The sequence below is a fragment of the Symphalangus syndactylus genome, chromosome 14, assembly GCF_028878055.3.
Source record: "Symphalangus syndactylus isolate Jambi chromosome 14, NHGRI_mSymSyn1-v2.1_pri, whole genome shotgun sequence".
In the NCBI taxonomy this organism is placed as follows: domain Eukaryota; kingdom Metazoa; phylum Chordata; class Mammalia; order Primates; family Hylobatidae; genus Symphalangus; species Symphalangus syndactylus.
Genome location: NC_072436.2, coordinates 95,446,470 through 95,465,881, shown reverse-complemented (window position 1 = coordinate 95,465,881; position 19,412 = coordinate 95,446,470). Strand labels below are relative to the sequence as shown.

General features: G+C 37.0%; 1 protein-coding gene across 2 annotated transcripts in view; it reads right to left on the bottom strand.

Moving 5' to 3' along the window:
- Positions 1–19,412, bottom strand: part of SRBD1 (S1 RNA binding domain 1) — a 227,531-nt gene that overhangs the window by 96,435 nt on the left and 111,684 nt on the right. For both annotated transcript variants that reach the window (XM_055241108.2, XM_055241107.2), the window contains exon 15: positions 4,337–4,428. In XM_055241108.2, the coding sequence (XP_055097083.1) occupies positions 4,337–4,428 (92 nt within the window). The remainder of the gene's footprint in view (positions 1–4,336; positions 4,429–19,412) is intronic.

Below are 19,412 nucleotides of genomic sequence, written 5' to 3'. Positions count from 1 at the left end.
AAGAACCTGGAAATATGTTGAACTGAAAAAAATTTTCTGTATCCTGACTGTAATGGAGGTAGACTGAAGGTTACCCAACTAGTATAAACTTTTCAAAATTCATAGATGATGTACCTAAAAAGGGTGACTTTTACTTTATGTAAATATATCTCCAAATAAATAATTTTTTTTATTTCTCTGAGAATGTTAAACTTTTTCTTCTGTCTTCATCATCTCTATTTCCTCCAAGTAGTTTTTTTTCTTCCCTAGTGTATTCTGGCATCTGTTTTTAATATTAATAGTAGAAGTTTTCATTACATGTTAGGTGACCTCTGACTGTCCACCAGGGGCAGGATGCTAAAACAATGACTTTAAGTGTTTTGCCCAGTGGTAAGGCTTGTCAACTATGGCTTACTTTGGGTGCTCTGGCCATTTCTTTGTGGTACCTCTAATCTCAAGTTTCTTCAATGTTGTCTCTTGTATTGGCAGAATCCCCTTATCTGCACAAGTTTATTCCTCTCTAAGATCTCTACAACAGCATGTAAATATTTACTCAACTCCCCTTTACTTCAGTAGCATCCCCACTCTCATTTGTAAGCTGTGCCCTCTATTGTAGAAACCTTCTGTTTAACCCTCTCCAGAGAACAAATGCCCGGTCTTCTGCAAAGGTAGTAAAAAGACAGTTCCTCAATTGTGTGGAAGGGGATGTTAATTGTTGTTGTTATTTTATTGAGGTGAAATTCTCGTAACATATAATTAACTATTTTAAAGTACAGAAGTCAGTGCTACTTAGCATACTTGCAATATTGTGCCCCACCATCTCTTATCAAGTTTCAAAACATTTTCATTACGCCAAAAGAAAACCCTGTACCCATTAAGCAGTCACTGTCCATTCCTGTCTCTCCCCAGTCCCTGACAACCTACAGTCAGTTTTCAATGTCTACAGATTTGTCTATTCTGCACATTTCATATAACCATACAATATGTGGTCTTTTGGGATTGGCTTCTTTTACTTATGTTGGCATGATGTTTTTGAGGTTCATATGGTGTTGTAGCATGTACCAGTACTTCATTCTTTCTATGGCTGAATGATATTCTATTGTATGGCTATATCACATTTTGTTTATTCTTTCATCATGTGAGTTGTTTCCAACTTTTAGCTATTATAAACAATGCTGCTATAAGCACTTGTGTACAAGTATTTTGGTTGACTACCTGTTTTCAATTTTTCTGGGGACATGCCTAGGAGTAAAATTGCTGGGCCTATGTTTAATTTGGTCTCGTTGCTTTTTAAACAGACTTTCAACCAATACTTTCATTTTCAACCTAGCCTCAACCCTCTCAGCATAGTTCCAAAGTACTTGGCACCATTCCTGAACCTACAGGGGTTGCGTGATCCATCCCAGGTTAGTTCTGTATTTTCTACAATGCTGTCTTAGAATTCAATGTTCTCAAGTTGACTAGGTCACTTATTGCTCATCTATCTGTTTTAAGCTTCAAATCTTGTTGTTGCTGTCTCCTCTCCCATTCCTTTTGTCTTAGTAGGTTTTATCTTGGTAGGTTTATGCTTTCATTCTACCATGTCATTTTAATCAATTTCAGAAGGAGAGAAAGAATAAAACATACACTCAATCTTCCACTTTAAATCCATAATAAACAGTTTAATATCATCCATCTACTATATCCATCCAATTTAAAGGCCATGTACAATGCATTGTGGGGAATATAAGCATATATATAGAAGACAACTTCTGTTTTCAATAAGCTGATAAACTGGCCAATGAGATGTAGTAATGACGGTTATTTTCTTACACATGCTTAACACACATATGTATGTTGAAGTTCTGTTATATTCTTATACAGTAAACTTTTAGAGGACTTAAAGGTAAAAAATCCACACTTGTAGGTAGCTCAGATCTCACATAAAGTAAAAAGTCACCCCTGGCATCAATCACCAGGAAAAAGAAAGACTCCCAATGAGAAACAGGAACTGAAAAGAAAGTGGACTCTGGAAAACCAAGAGTAGAGACTCCAAGCTCTTTGAATATTTGACTCCAGGACCAGATTTTAAAGACTCAAAGTGTCTAGGTATATATTAAACATGGTCATTGCCACATAGAAGTGAGCTAAGACACACAAGGAAGACAGATACTTAAAATGAATCACACACTGATGACACGGCTAGACTTTGAAATTAGAGTGATTAGAACCATAGAATGATTCTCCATTTTATTATCTTCTATTTTCATAGAGTCTTGTTGGAATGTTGTAATTCTGTCTCACCTATAATACTGTGACAATTATTTACACACATGGGCCAGTGGTTAGGAAGAAACAGCAGTCTCTTCAGCACTGGGAGGCCTGAGGGATTGTTATCTCTCAGAAAATATGGTCTACATATTTTTTCCAACACACTATTGGGAGATACCTTCTCAATGCCAACTTGAGAAATTCTGGATTTTATTTTTTTATAAATGAAAGTACCCTTTTATTATAGAAATTAGGTACACAAATATTATGTGCACATTTACTGGCTATGTGGCCTCTTTAAGCCTCAATTTCCTATTTTAAAAGTGGGGATAGGCTGGGTGTGGTGGCTCACGCCTGTAATCCCAGCACTTTGGGAGGCTGAGGTGTGGATCATGAGGTCAGGAGATCGAGACCATCCTGGCTAACACGGTGAAACCTCGTCTCTACTAAAAAATACAAAAAATAAATTAGCCAGGCGTGGTGGCAGGCGCCTGTAGTCCCAGCTACTTGGGAGGCTGAAGCAGGAGAATGGCATGAACCCGGGAGGTGGAGCTTGCAGTGAGCCGAGTTCGCGCCACTGTACTCCAGCCTGGGCGACAGAGCAAGATGCCATCTCAAAAAAAAAATAAATAAAATAAATAAATAAATAAAAATAAATTTTAAAAAGTGGGGATAATAATAAATATCTCACAGGGCAATAGAGAGGATAAAATAATCTTGGTAACATACTTACCACAATGTTTCACATATACTAAGTGCTTAAAAAATTACTATTAGCAGCTGCCAGTATGACTACTATTTCTATTCCTTCTGCCATTATTATTATAAGACAACCACCAAAAGAGTACATGGTAAGGAGATAGAGATCATGCTGAGCTGCTGTGCTAAGAAGCAGCTTCCCAGGAGAAGCAAGATTTTTAGCTCAGATTTAAAAAGGTGATCATTTTAGAGAGGGAATTATGTCATGAAACAACTAAAGGGAAACTACAAGCTCTTTTGGACGTAAGAACGCTTTTAGCTTTAGATTACTGTAAAAATTTCATATATATCTCTCCAGGTATAGATTTCAAGAACAGCCAATGAAATCTGATGAGAATATTTAAGGAAAAAATTAAATAAAAGGTCCATTACTAACCAAGTGGTCTAAATATTCACCTATTATACAGAAAAATGCACTGACCTGATCTAACATATTGCTTATGATACCAACTGCTTTCATGAGATGCATCAAAGTATCTTAATTTCTTCACACACAAGATTTTGACTCTTCCACATTATAGAAATCAAAGCAATCAAATACAATTAAAATCAAAGCAGGCTGTTTTAAACAAAACATGATCAAATGACAACTCTATCAGCAAGATGAGAGACTAGTCATTTGAGAAATATTTGGCAATAAACTGAGTCTGTGTACATTCATAAATTTGTATTACAAATATTTTTGTTACTGTATTACTTTTTGCCAACAAAAAGCTTTAATATTTCATAACAATAAAAGATCTTAGGATCTTTTATTAATATTATTATTACTATTATTATTATTTGAGACAGAGTCTCGCTCTGTCGCCCAGACTGGAGTGCAGTGGCACAACCTTGGCTCACTGCAACCTCTGCCTCCTGGGTTCAAGCAATTCCCTGTCTCAGCCTCCCAAGTAGCTGGGAATACAGGCACCTGCCACCATGCCCCACTAATTTTTGTATTTTTAGTAGAGATGGAGTTTCACCATCTTGGCCAGGCTGGTCTTGAACTCTTGACCTCGTGATCCACCTGCCTCGGCCTCCCAAAGTGCTGGGATTACAGGTTTGAGCCACCGCACCTGGCCTATTATTTTTATTACTTAACTCTCTAGCATTTAATTTTGCTAAAGACTTTGTGGGTTAGCTTTCCATTATAGAACAGTAGTGTTCTTTAAAAAAGTACAATATTCTTCCTCTTCTTTTCCATAATTTCAATTATTAGTCTAATTAACCACTTTCTAATGTGCCAATTATTATGCATGTAGTATAACTTTTAAAGTTTCTTTGGTATTTAGAATATTTAGCATGCCACACATGCTGTCCAAAATATCAAAATCACATGTTTTTGTGATGGTCCATAGTTTCTTACCTGCACTTCTCAAATTAGGGTCCAGCCCTGGCATCTCTTTGTTAGCTTCAGGGCTGACACTGTAGATTGATGCTCCTGCTTCACTGACGATACTGAGAAGACAGAAAAAGGGGAATATCACTTTCCAAACTTCCTGCCTGGTCAAAGAAAATAAATGAATGAAACCAGGCATTACAAGAAAAAAAAAAAAATAACAGGGCAAACTGTTCTCTTCATATCTCAATGACACTGACAGCATCTAATATTTCATTAATATAAAATGATTATGCAGTGTTTGTTTTTTTCACATATGAATTACACAGACTTAAATCCATAATGAATTCAATCAGTTGCTTTCTCTGTCACTGGTAACAATAGATGGTTTACAGATTAATACAATGAATACTCTCCCATGATGCCAACTTCAAAATATTTAGAATGCACTTAGCCTCTCCTGTGTTTATAATTCATTACTGACTGACATTTATGATTCTTATCTGAATGAATCATTCTAAGGCATCTTGGAAAGCATATGGACATATGTGTGGATATGTGCACATGCAGACATACAAAAAAACCGCTATCATAAGCACTGTTATTGTTATTACCTGGTTACAATTAACAACCACAACATGAAAAAAAAAAAAAAAGGGATCAGACAGGATGTCATCCGACTTCTTTTCAGGAGGGTCTGAAAATCATCATCCTTTCAGTGAACTTAAAGCCTTCCACTCAGGCAGGTGTTAATTCATTTCATCATTTATTTAATCAAATAGTCACACAAATCATTCTCTTTCATTCTCTTCCTTTCTTCTTTGGCTCCAAATACCATACAAACCGCAATGAGAATACTGTCTTACAGCTGACATTTGTATGGGGATTGCCATTTTGTACAGCTTATGAAAAATTTTTACATTAGAGTTCTCCTTTATGACATGACAGGCAAAGAAACATCATCTACTCTAAGTATACACGATACATGTGGCTCTATACCATGTGACCATGTAGGTGTCAATATTCAAAACCAGAAACATGTTAGGACTCACTTTTTAATCCACTCTTAGCAACCTCTCCCTTTCTCTGCTCCTCAGTATTTACTTCAATTGTATGAGGCAAATTTAATGGATGACATGTAACATACTGCCCCACTGTAACAACTGAACATTGATAAGTAAAATGTGGAAAAGTTAGTTTGCTATCCCCATCTTTGGAGAATTCTTGAATAAATTTTTATGACAAATGTAAGCCACCACAACTTGAGAAGATTACTCTGGGGAATGTGAGAACTTCTCTTTCTGCAACCAGGATCTACTATCTTAAATTTAAATAGAAAAAAAAAACACTACAACTGCAAAGCAAGGCTGCTCATCCTGTTTTTCATCATCACCATCATCATGATACAATAACAGCTGAGTGCATATTATACACAAAGCAAAAAAACACTTTACAGACATTATCTCATTTAACGGAGTAGGTTCCATTTTGGGGATAAGTAATATGCCCAAGATCATATAGCTCGAAAGGAACTGAGTTAGATTTGGACCCTAACCTGCTTGATTTCCAAGTCTGAGTCCTTAACCAGCACAACCAGGTAACACTTAAATAGTTTCTTAAACTCTCAATAAAATGAGAACTCATATTTTTGTGCTAAACAACAAACGCAACATATTTTTCTAAGGAAGAGCTACTTTCTTAAACAAAAGATCTAGAAGAACTCATGTCTCTCTTCCTTTGCCTTTATCTTTGAACAAGAGGTAAAGTGAATTGTTTACTTATCTAAAGCAGAACTTAAGGGCATATAGGAGTCAAATATGTTCCATAACTTCAGAGACCAGCTTTAAAATTAAAAGGTAATACTGCATTTTCTCCAAAATAAGATTTAGATTATGCTTATCTTCTAATAATATAATGATCAAGGAGAAAATGTAATGTTAAATAAAGCTTGTAGTGAAGAAAATGTAGTGTGACATAATAATGTGATGTTAAAACTAAATTAAGAAGTGATTTTTTCAGTTCCATTATAGTGGCATTTCCTAACCAGGGGCCCTTGGACTACTGGGCAGGGAGAGGCAGGATTAATCAGAACTACATGTAAAATGTTTGTGTTTATATAAATTTTCCCCCTAGGAAAACGGGTTCTAGTATTCATTGATTACTTAAATTTGTGACCCCCAAAAAGGTTAAGAAACGCTACTACAGGGTAAGAATATTTAGCCAACACCTATGGAAAATTCAGTTTTAAATACAAATCAACATTCAATCTAACAAAGTCTTTTCTAAAAAGACAGAGTATCCATGAAGTACAGGCTAGACCTATTATTGAGAGAAAAGAATATTTTTTTAAATCTCACCACAGATTTATTTTCTATCATTTCCAGAAGCCTCCAAAGTTACAACTATTTAAATAAAAGGAACTTAAATGGTAAATAAAAATTCTAATTAACTGTGGTTTTTAGCAACTGGGTACCTGAGAATTTGCTGGGCTCTTGGAGGTTATAATTTTCAATAGACTGAGGGAAACTATTGCAAAGAAAAACACTAAGATAATAAATATTCCTCCAAATACCATACTGCCATTTCTTTTAAACAGAGGAATACAAAACAGATGTGACACATTGCACCCAAAGATTTTGGATTAACATTAATATTAAATCAATACAAAATGTAGTAAATTTCATATGCTTTAGTTACTGAATAGTATGTGTCTAATACACAGTTCAGTGCTCAGCATAGATCAGAAATCTTAAATAACCTAAATGCACAGAAAAACCTCAACATTGATTACTTCAATATAAAACACGTAAGGACCGAAGAAGCATATGTGACAAGAATTAATGAAACAAATCAAACTGGGAGTGATGATTTTTTTCCAGACATTGCTAAGAACAAAAGTTATAATACCCTCCCTTTTTCATTCCTATTTAAGAGTTCAAGAATAGACACTTGCCAAAAGTATACTAGATTTAAGAAAACATTTTCTGTTTGATGGGAAATTTTCCAATAAACTATTGGGAAATTATTCCAATTATCTCTAATATATTTTGAAGAAAGCAAAAATGAACTTTATATAAAATTCATACATCTAACGATTTAATATTACATTTCACAAAACAAATTTCTCAGCAGTACAAACAAATTAGGCTCAAAATCCTAGCATTTGATTGTTTTATGTATTTTGCCATGAAGCAGATAAGACTGAGCAGAATTTATTATGTGGGGGGATTTTAACTGCCACAGTTGTAATTCAACTAATTATTTACAGATTATTACAGTACTCAGAAGGCCCTTCAAATTGCTATAGTTTAGACCTTCACCTAAACCAATACATTCGTATTTCAAGCTTTAGATATAAGAAAGTACACTTCAGAAACTACCACTGAATTTATATTTTACCAGATCTATAAGTTAATATGCCAATTCTCTATAATTAAATTGATAATTTAAAAGATATTTTATTTAATTAAGCACTATTTTTAGGATTTTTATTTTAAGGAAACAAACCACACACTTATAAACTAAAAAGCAAGTAAAGTACCTACAATATCAATGCATTCACTTTCAAATTTTTTGACAAAAACCCTATTGAGTTAAAAGTGCTGTTTTATTTAATTAATTTTTTTTTTTTTTGAGACAGAGTCTCACTCTGTCGCCCAGGCTGGAACGCAATGGCGCGATCTCGGCTCACTACTACCTCTGCCTCCCAGGTTCAAGAGATTCTCCTGCCTCAGCCTCCCGAGTAGCTAGGATTATAGGTGCCCACCATCATGCCCGGCTAATTTTTGTATTTTCAGTAGAGACGGGGTTTTGCCGTGTTGGTCAGGCTGATCCCAACTCCCGATCTCAGGTGATCCACCTGCCTCAGCCTCCCAAAGGGCTGGGATCACAGGCGTGAGCCACTGCGCCCAGCACAAAAATGCTGTTTTATCTCAGGTAAAATTCAATGGTGTTATTTACATAAAGCTAATCATTAATCAATATAATTTGTTTTCTTTATAAAAGATATATGTTTAAATAACAGAATTGATATCTCTACAGTTTACAAGTCTTTTCTACCATGACAGATTGTATGTTGATGAATCTTTTAAAACTAGGTTTCCAAAAACTTTTCTTACAGTGACTATTCATTCTGACAGTAAGGAATGTTATTATCATTATTATATTTTGCCAAATTGAGATGGGAAGGTGACATTATTTTCATGAGAAAGAAAAACTAGGTTTTTGTTGTTGTTGTTGTTGTTTTTGAGACGGAGTCTCGTTCTGTCAACAGGGCTGGAGTGCTGTGGCGCGATCTTGGCTCACTGCAAGCTCCACCTCCCAGGTTCACGCCATTCTCCTGCCTCAGCCTCCCAAGTAGCTGGGACTACAGGCTCCCGCCACCACACCTGGCTAATTTTTTGTACTTTTTAGTAGAGACAGGGTTTCACCGTGTTAGCCAGGATGGTCTTGATCTCCTGACCTCATGATTCGCCTGCCTCGGCCTCCCACAGTGCTGGGATTACAGGCGTGAGCTACTGCGCCTGGCCAAAACTTTTTTTTTTTTTAAGTTATTGGGCTAACAGTTTTCACATTCATTTACAAGATTTCATGAAGACTGCATGAATCTCTTTTCTTCCCACTTCCCAAATATGAAAATAACTTGGTTTTTCTGATTTTAAAATAAATTTACATGCTTTTTTAGGTTAATAGAAGAACTTAATTTAAAAGTAATTTGCTTAAATAAAAATGCAGTTACTTAGTAAGATACCAAAAATCAACTGGGATATAATTGCTCAACACTGACTGATACATTTTTAATTCTTTGCAAAAGTATATTAGAATTCTTCAAGCTCTACAAATATCTAGCATTTTCCTCTTTTCCTTCCTTCTGCCTATCAAAAACGAATGTATTAAAAAGCTACCATGCCAAATGCCTAGCTCATCTCAGTTTTAAAAATAATTTATCTAAAAAACATTCTTCCAACTTGTCAGACTGAGAAACATACCGTGAGAGGTTAAATGACTTGCACTAGGTTTCTCAACGAGTAATAGAAAGCACTAAAAACATGAACCAACATAAATCTTAATTATTTGCATATGAGATAACCTGTTCTAAAGTATCAAAAGAATAGCTGTTTGTATTTTAGGGATAGGAGACATGGCCAAAAACTAAACTACCATAAACAGTAGGGGCTCTGAGATTTAATGCTTAAAGGGTACAGCTTACTTCTAAGAAAATATCAAAGCAATTTTAAATTCTTTTATGTAATGATGAATTATCATTTCAGGGATTCTCAAATGAGCAATATCTAGTCATCTTAAAAACTTAGGTAGGGCCGGGCACAGTGGTGCACACCTGTAATCCCAGCACTTTGGGAGGCCCAGGTGGGTGGATCACCTGAGGTCAGGAGTTCAAGACCAGCCTGACTAACATGGTGAATCCCAGTCTCTACTAAATACAAAAAAAAAATCAGCTGAGCATGGTGGTATATGCCTGTAATCCCAGCTACTCGGGAGGCTGAGGCAGGAGAATCGTTTGAATCTGGGAGGTGAAGGTTGCAGTGAGCCAAGATTGCGCCATTGCACTCCATCCTGGGCAACAAGAATGAAACTCCATCTCCAAAAAAAAAAAAAACTTAGCTAATCTAGTGATGAAGAGAACATAGCGAAACAAGCAGAATCATGTCCTGTCAAAGACTTTCAAACTGTAGAACTCTTTGGATGGTAAATTGAAAATCAGATCAAAAATCACAAAAATGTACATTCTCTCTGAACTAGCTATTATATTTTTAGCAATATATGCGAATGAAATGTAAAAATTAAAAAAAAATAAACCGCATTATTTACGATAGCATGACTGTGACTGAAACAAAGTGAAAAAAATGCCTATCATTAAAGCGTTCATTTAAGATTTCATTAAAAATTATTATTGTAAAATATTTTTATCACACGTAAAATATTTATGATAAATTACTAAGTTAAAACTGGGTAAAAGAAAAAGCAGAAGGCTTATGTAATATAATGTTAATAGTATTTAAACATGTATTATTACTTTAATTGTATTCTTGTTTAAGTTTTTCTGCAATAACCATGTAATACTCATATGTAATCAGAAAAGGTTTAAAAATGTAAGAACAATTATTAATTGGTCAGGGAATCATATCAGATAATGGCCAACTTTTTTTTTTTTAATTTACCAAGCTTTCTTTTAAAGTTATTAAAGTTATTGTGAACTCAAATCTGGGTAAATACTTCATTTGTTTGTAGAAGAGCTCAAGCAATGACATTTTATGATATCGTTATGATAATATAAAAGAAAGATAGCTAAGCAGAAAAGTAAAGAATAAGTTCTCAACTTTTACACACAGGCCATATAAGAAGCAAATGAATGATTAAAAAAATCTTATATGAAAATACATATTATGCATCCTTAAATTTCACTTGGTCCTTGCCCTCTTGAATTTTACTTGGTCTCCCAAGTTACCCTTCATGATCACTAAGGCATAACCAGCTCACTATCTACAATATAAAATATGTGAAGTGATGCAGCAGTATGCCAGGAAAGTAGCATGTATGAAAAAATACTAAGGGCAAAATATGGTGAGGCAGAAAAAGAGAAAGAAAATACACAACCTCCTTATTTCAATACCAAAGGAGTTTACCTTTAGATACGTAACACCAGCACCATCTGGTGGAGGACAAGTTAGAAGCAATTCTTCAATTACCAGTGTTTTGTTTTTGTTTTTTTAAGTTTGTTATGTTTCAAAAAAGATGATCATTTTCCACAGAGAACAACTCTAGCAGTGGTACAGTTATCACATAAAGGATCCATGCCAAGCCTGGGAGAATATAAAAAGTCTACCAACCAGAGGATCTAAGTATACTTCGTGATGGACATCCTATCAAATCTTAGCTACAGAGCAGTCTTTCAAAAGAACAGAATTCTCTTGGCTACTTCTCTTTTGGTGCCCCATACCACAGCGGATGAAAAGAACACTTTCCAAGCACAAAAGAAACCTAAAATGGACAGACCTGAATTACCGACCAAAAAGCGGAGCTTTAATTTGGATTTTGGGGTTCCAAACTTCACAGAGACGACGAACTCAATGGTACCTTCAAATGTCATCATGGGGAAAAGCAAATCAACAAACTGAAGGACAAAAAAGATGGAAAGTTTGTCTCCTATTTGTAGATTAAGTCCCTCTACTGAGGCAGAAGAAAGTTCAACAAAGAACAGCATGAGCAGAAATTGTTGTTTCCCATTACCTTCCATAGTAAGCATCTCACTCTCTCTCTCTCTTCCCTCCCTCCCTCCCCGCATTCTGCTTTTCTCTTTCAAAATCCCTCTTTTATCTTTTTTCTCTACCTGTATCTGATACCAACATAAAGTTGTTATAAGTACTGCATGGTACCACTAAGGAAACTAAAGAAAAAAATTGCCACAGGACCAAACACAAGACCTGGTGCGTAAGTGGCATTAGACTAGGCAAGAGGCAAAGGCCTGGTTGATTCTGGGACAGGAAAAGCAGGCTCATAGAGAGGAAGGAACACTAATTATGGAAGAAACCGTTGTTTGCAACAGTACTATAAACATTCCAGGTTCACTGCTAACAAGATACAAAACCTAACGGGGCAGGGAATAAACACTCTTCCAATTTTATAATTAAAATGTTCTTTGGTCAACATTTTGAAATGTATTGGGCTTAAAAAACAAGGTATGTCAACCCACCTGCCATCCCCACAAAGCACCCAAAAGTTGCTTCTCCAGATTCTTGCACTTAACTCCAAAAGTATCTATTTCTTATGTACTCAAATTTGTATTTACTCGTATAATACCAGATTATCTGTATTTGTTTACACTTTTCAAGTGCAACTTCATTCAGATACTAATCTGAGAGTTGCACAGAGAATTGTGAGTTTTCTTAACAAAGGGAAAAGTTTGCTTCATTTATTCTTCTACTGCTCCTATGTTTTGTTTTGTTTTTATTTTTAGCTTAAATGCATCTGTGGGAGTTTGTCCAGTAATACATATGAGAAGTTCAGACTGCTATGGCATAGATTTTTTAGAATAAAACATATTGCAAATTATTCTACGCCATCATTATTTAACAGCGTAAGACAGAATTAGCCAACTTTGAGAATATTCTAATATTTTGCTACATTTTCCCAATAATACTGATGATTAAAAGCATTAAAAAAGAATGACAACAGAAAAGAAAACCCCAAATAAACAGAAAAAAAGCAAAAGGAAAGAACAGTAAAAAGTAAAATAATAATAATAATTAAAAAGAGAAAGACAGAAGCAGAGATATACTTTGCCAGCAACAAACAGCCCAGTTCTTTTTTACCTATAGCTGAATAAAGTTTTGGAAGTAACGATGGTTTCTGCTACATTCACTAATAATGCTTCTATACTGTACTGTTAACAATCTCAGCGAACTCCACTAACAAATGACATACATTCATGATGCCATTCCTCACTCCTCCCTTTCTCCCTTCTCTTATATTTATCTCTCTCCCCACAACCTCTACTTTCCTCTGAACTTAAACCTCAGCAGGAGTCACCACTATCCAGTCAAAGGAGACCCTATCTACAAACTTCATCTAACATACTCACCACCCAGTAGCCTCCAGTTTGGATCTTGAAGCTCTATTCTGGAGCAGCCTCAACCTTTAAAATTTCTGTCAGCCACTGAGCTAATGCTGAAAAAAAATCCTGAAAACACATGCTATGTACAGATCAGCCTCTTTTCTAATTATGGTTTTTAAAGTACACTGAACAGATGGAGGGAAAGAATGAGTTGCTCAGTTCAGCCGGCTGCTCCATTTACTTCTTTATCTAGAGTCAGATCTTTACTTTTTTGGGATCACTGCACATTTCTGACTCTGCTATATTACACTGTGTAAATATTTAGGAGACATAATTCCTTTCAAGGATCTAAACTTCTACTGTCGTTATGGCAAATGAACCTGTTTATGCTATGTTCATTAACAGCAAGCCTAAAAGAACACAGGAATTTACTAACATGTGGTACACAAACATCACAATCATAAAGCTTCTCATGGGGACATATCAAGAACATGAAAGGCCAGTTTATTTTTACTCTCATTGCCCTATAATTTCCTTTAATTCTACTAGAACGGTCCTTAATTCAAACCTTTCCTGCAGTTACAGGAACAGGGTAGACTGAATGTACATAAACAGTACCAAAAACAACCCACATTTCCATTTAACTTTCCTTGAATCTAGAGCAGTAATTCTCAAACTGGAGCCTACATCAGAATTAGCTGGAGGGTTTCATAAAACAGATTGCTGAGCCACACCCCCATAGTTTCTACTTCACTGTGGCTGAGAATTTGCATTTCTAGGAAGTTCACTGGTGAATCAGATACTTCTGGTCCCAGGACCACACTTTTTAAGGTTTATTGAGGTATGATTTACATTGCGTAAAATTCACCCATGTTAAGTGTATATAATTCAGTGACTTTTAGTAAATGTTGTACAACCATCATCAAAATTCAACTTCTTTTGTTTTTTTTTTTTTTTGAGACGGAGTCTTGCTCTGTCGCCCAGGCTGGAGTGCAGTGGCACAATCTCGGCTCACTGCAAGCTCCGCCTCCGGGTTCACGCCATTCTCCTGCCTCAGCCTCTCCGAGTAGCTGGGACTACAGGCGCCCGCCACCACGCCCGGCTAATTTTTTGTATTTTTAGTAGAGACGGGGTTTCACTGTGGTCTCAATCTCCTGACCTCGTGATCCGCCCGCTTCGGCCTCCCAAAGTGCTGGGATTACAAGCGTGAGCCACCGCGCCCGGCTAATTTCATATAATTTTTTTTTTTTTAAGAAACTGCCAGCTGGGCGTGGTGGCTCACGCCTGTAATCTCAGCACTTTGGGAGGCTGAGGCGGGCAGATCACGAGGTCAGGAGTTCAAGACCAGCCTGACCAACATGGTGAAACCCCGTCTCTACTAAAAATACAAAAATCAGCCGGGCACGGTGACATGGACCTGTAATCCCAGCTACTCAGGAGGCTGAGGCAGGAGAATCGCTTGAGATCACACCACAGCACCCTAGCCTGGGCGACAGAGTGAGATTCCGTCTCAAAAAAGAAAACTGCCTAGGTGCAATGAATGAAGGCTCCAGTTTGTTCATATCCTTGACAATACTTATTACTTGTCTGTCTTTTTACTATAGCTATTTTAGTGGTTATGAAGTGGTATCTACTTATAATTTTATTTATATTTCTTTAATCATTAATGATGCAAATCATTTACTCAATGTACTTATTGGCCTTTTCTAACCTTCTTTAGTGAAATATCTATTCTGCCCATTTTTAATTGGTTCGTCTCCTTACTAGTGAGTCGTAAGTGTTCTTTATGTATTCTAACTACAAGTCTTTTATCAGATACAATATTTGCAATTATTTTCTCCCAATTTGGGTTTATCTTGTCATTCTCTTAATAGTTTTCTGAAACACAAAGTTGTGTGTGCTCATTTTGATTTTTGAAAATTACTTGATATATAACTGTTATACATATTTTAGGGGTACATTGATAATTTGATACCTATATAATCTGTAATGATCAAATCAGGGTATAAGTGGGATATCTGTTACCTCAAACATCTATTTTTCTTCGTGTTGAGAACATTACAATTCTCTTCTATTTAAAAATATATGATAAATCACTGTTAATTCTAATTTCCCCACTGTACTACTGAATACTAGAACTTATTCCTTCTCTATAACTTCTTCATGCCCCCCAACTCTGGTAACTACCATTCTATTCTCTATCTCCATGAGGTCAACTTTTTTGTCTCCCACGTATGAGTGAGAACATGCAATATTTGTCTTTCCATGCCTGGCTTATTTCAGTTAGCATAATGGCCTCCAGTTCCATCCATGTTGCTGCAAATGACAGGGTTTCATTGTTTTTTATGGTTGAATAATATCCCATTGTGTATACATACCACATTTTCTTTATCCATTCATCAGCTGACAGACACTTAGATTGATTCCATATCTTGGCTAATGTGAATAGTGTTGCAATAAACATGGGAGTATGATATCTCTTCAATATACTGAGTTCCTTTCTTTTGGATATATACTCAGCAGTGGGATTGCTGACTTATATGGCAGTTCTATTTTTAGTTTTTTTTAGGGAACCCACATAGAATTTTCCGCAATGGCTATACTACCTTAACTTCCCACCAACAGTGTATGAGTGTTCACATTTCTCCATCCTCTCCAGCATTTGTTATTTTTTACCTTTTTGATAACAGTCATTCTAACTGTGGTGAAATGACATCTCATTGTGGTTTTAATTTTCATTTCTTTGATGATTAGTGATGCTTAGCATTTCTTTAATATATCTAGTGGTTATTTGTATGTCTTCTTTTGAGAAATGTTTGTACAGGTCTTTTGACTATTTATTAATCACAGTATTTGTGGGTTTTCTTTTGCTATTGAGCTGTTTCACTTCCTTATATGTTCTAGTTATTAATCCCTTTGTGATAGTTTGCATATAGTTTCTCCCATTCAGTAGGTTGCTTCTTCACTTTGTTGACCGTTTCCTTTGTTGTGCAGAAGCTTTTTAGCTTGATGTAATCCCATTTGTCTATTTTTGCTTTGTCTGTGCTTTTGAGGTCTTACCCCAAAAATCTTTGCCCAGACCACTGATCTGCAGCATTTCCCCTAATGTTTTCTTTTAGCAGTTTTATAGTTTCAGGTCTTACATTTAAGTCTTTAATCCATTTTTAGTTAATTTTTATATATAGTAAAAAATGGGGATCTAGTTTCATTCTTCTGCAAATGGATATCCAGTTTTCCCAGCATCATTTATTAAAGAGGCTGTCCTTTCCCCAGTGTGTGTTCTTGGCACCATTGTCAAAATGAGGTGGCTCCACATGTACAAATCTATTTCTGGGTTCTCCCTTCTGTTCCAATGGTCTATGTGTCTGTTTTTATGGCAGTATCATGCTGTTTTGGTTATAATAGCTTTGTAGTATACTTTGAAATCAGGTAGTATGATGCCTCCAGCTTTGTTTGTTTTGCTAAGGATTGCATTAGCTATTTGGGGTCTTTTGTTGTTTCATTTGAATTTTTAGTATTTTTTTTCTACTTCTATGAAGAATGTCATTGGTATTTTGATAGGTATTGCACTGAATCTGTAGATCACTTTGGGTAGTAAAGACATTTTAACAATATTAATCCTCCCAATCTATGAGCATGGAATATTATTCCAATTTTCTGTCCTCTTTAATTTCTTTCACCAGTATTTTATAGTTCTCTTTGGAAAAATCTTTGACTTCTTTGATTAAATTTATTCTGTGTGTGTGTGTCTCTGTGTGTGTGTGTGTGTGTGTGTGTGTGTTTGTTTGGTTAAATTTATTCTGTGCGTGTCTGTGTGTGTGTGTGTGGGGGGTTAAATTTATTCTGTGTGTGTGGTGTGTTGTGTGTATATGTGTGTGTGTAGCTATTATAAATGAGACTGCTTTTTTGATTTCTTTTCCAGATTGCTGCTAGTATATATAAACAATATTGATTCTTTTTTCTTTTTTAAGACAAGGTCTGGCTCTGTTGCCCAGGCTGGAGTGCAGTGGCACAATCACAGCTCACTACAACCTCCACCTCCCATGCTCAAGCTGTCCTCCCACCTCGGCCTCCCAAGTAACTGGGACTATAAGTACATGCCATCATGCCCAGCTAATTTTTTTGTAGAGACCGGGTTTCACCATGTTGCCCAGGCTGGTCTTGAACTCATGAGCTCAAGTGATCAGCCCGTTTTGGCCTCCTAAAGTGCTGGGATTACAAGTGTGAACCACCACAACCAGCCAACAATATTGATTTTCATATGTTGATTTTGTATTCTGCAACTTTACTGAATTCATTTATCACTTTTAAGAGTTTTTTGGGGGAGTCTTTAGGTTTCTAAAATATAAGATCATGTTGTCTGCAAACAAGGATAATATGACTTCTTCCTTTCTAATTTGGATGCTCTTTATATATTTCTCTTGCCTAACTGCTCTGGCTAGGTCTATGTTGAACAGAAGTGGGAAAGTGGGCATACTTGTCTTGTTCTGCATTTTAGCAGAAAGGCTTTCAGTTTTTCCCCATTCAGTATATTAGCTGTGGGTTTGTCATATATGGACTTTATCGTGTTGAGGTATGTTTCCTCTCCACCCAATTTATTGAGAGTTTTCATCATGAAGGGACATTGGATTTTACTGAATGCTTTTTCAGCATCTATTGAAATGATCATATGGTTTTTGTCCTTGATTCTGTTGATGTGATGTATCACATTTACTGATTTGCATACATTGAACCATCCTTGCATACTTGGGATGAATCTCACTTGAAACACAAAACTTTGTAATTTAAAAAAAATTTTTTGACTTTTAAAATATTTTTTAGACAAGATATCACTCTGGAGGGAAGGCGGTTCCAAGATGGCCAAATAGGAACAGCTCCAGTCTACAGCTCCCTGTGTGAGCGACACAAGAACATGGGTGATTTCTGCATTTCCAACTGAGGTACTGGGTTCATCTCACTGGGGCTTGTCGGACAGTGGGTGCAGGACAGTGGGTGCAGCCCACCGAGCGTGAGGTGAAGCAGGGCAAGGCATCACCTCACCCAGGAAGCGCAAGGGGTCAAGGAATTCCCTTTCCTAGCCAAGGGAAGCTGTGACAGATGGCACCTGGAAAATCGGGTCACTCCCACCCTAATACTGTGCTTTTCCAATGGTCTTAGCAAACAGCATACCAGGAGATTATATCCCACGCCTGGCTCAGAGGGTCCCATGCCCACAGAACCTCACTCATTGCTAGCACAGCAGTCTGAGATTGAACTGCAAGGCGGCAGCAAGGCTGGGGGAGGGGCACCCACCATTGCTGAGGCTGGAGTAGGTAAACAAAGCGGCCAGGAAGCTGGAACTGGGTGGAGCCCACCACAGCTCAAGGAGGCCTGCCTGCCTCTGTAGACTCCACCTCTGGGGGCAGGGCATAGCCAAACAAAAGACAGCAGAAACCTCTGCACACTTAAATGTCCCTGTCTGACAGCTTTGAAAAGAGCAGTGGTTCTCCCAGCATGGAGTTTGAGATCTGAGAACGGACAGACTGCCTCCTCAAGTGGGTCCCTGACCTCCGAGTAGCCTAACTGGGAGGCACCTCCCAGTAGGGGCAGACTGACATCTCACACAGCCGGGTACCCCTCTGAGACGAAGCTTCCAGAGGAACAATCAGGCAGCAACATTTGCTGTTCAGCAATATTGGCTGTTCTGCAGCTTCTGCTGCTGATACCCAGGCAAACAGGGTCTGGAGTGGACCTCCAGCAAACTCCAACAGACCTGCAGCTGAGGGTTCTGAATGTTAAAAGGAAAACTAACAAAAAGACAGTGTGGCGATTCCTCAAGGATCTAGAAGTAGAAATACCATCTGATCCAGCCATCCCATTACTGGGTAGATACCCAAAGGATTACAAATCATGCTGCTATAAAGACAAATGTACACGTATGTTTAATGCGGCACTATTCACAATAGCAAAGACTTGTAACCAACCCAAATGTCCATCAATGATAGACTGGATTAAGAAAATGTGGCACATATACACCATGGAATACTATGCAGGCATAAAAAAGGATGAGTTCATGTCCTTTGTAGGGACATGGATGAAGCTGGAAACCATTATTCTCAGCAAACTATCACAGGGACAAAAAACCATACACTGCATGTTCTCACTCATAGGTGGGAATTGAACAATGAGAACACTTGGACATGGGAAGGAGAACATCACACACCGGGGCCTGTCGTGGGGTGGGGGGAAGGGGGAAGGATAGCATTAGGATATACCTAATGTAAATGATGAGGTAATGGGTGCAGCACACCAACATGGCACATGTATACATATGTAACAAACCTGCACATTGTGCATATGTACCCTAGAACTTAAAGTATAATAAATTAAAAAAAAAAAAGATATCACTCTGTCACCCATGCTGGAGTACAGTGGCATGATCACAGCTCACTGTAGCCGCAAACTCCTGGGCTCAAGCAATATTCTTGCCTTGGCCTCCCAAAGTACTGGGATTATAGGCATAAACCACTGTGCCCAGCAAAAGTTTTTAAT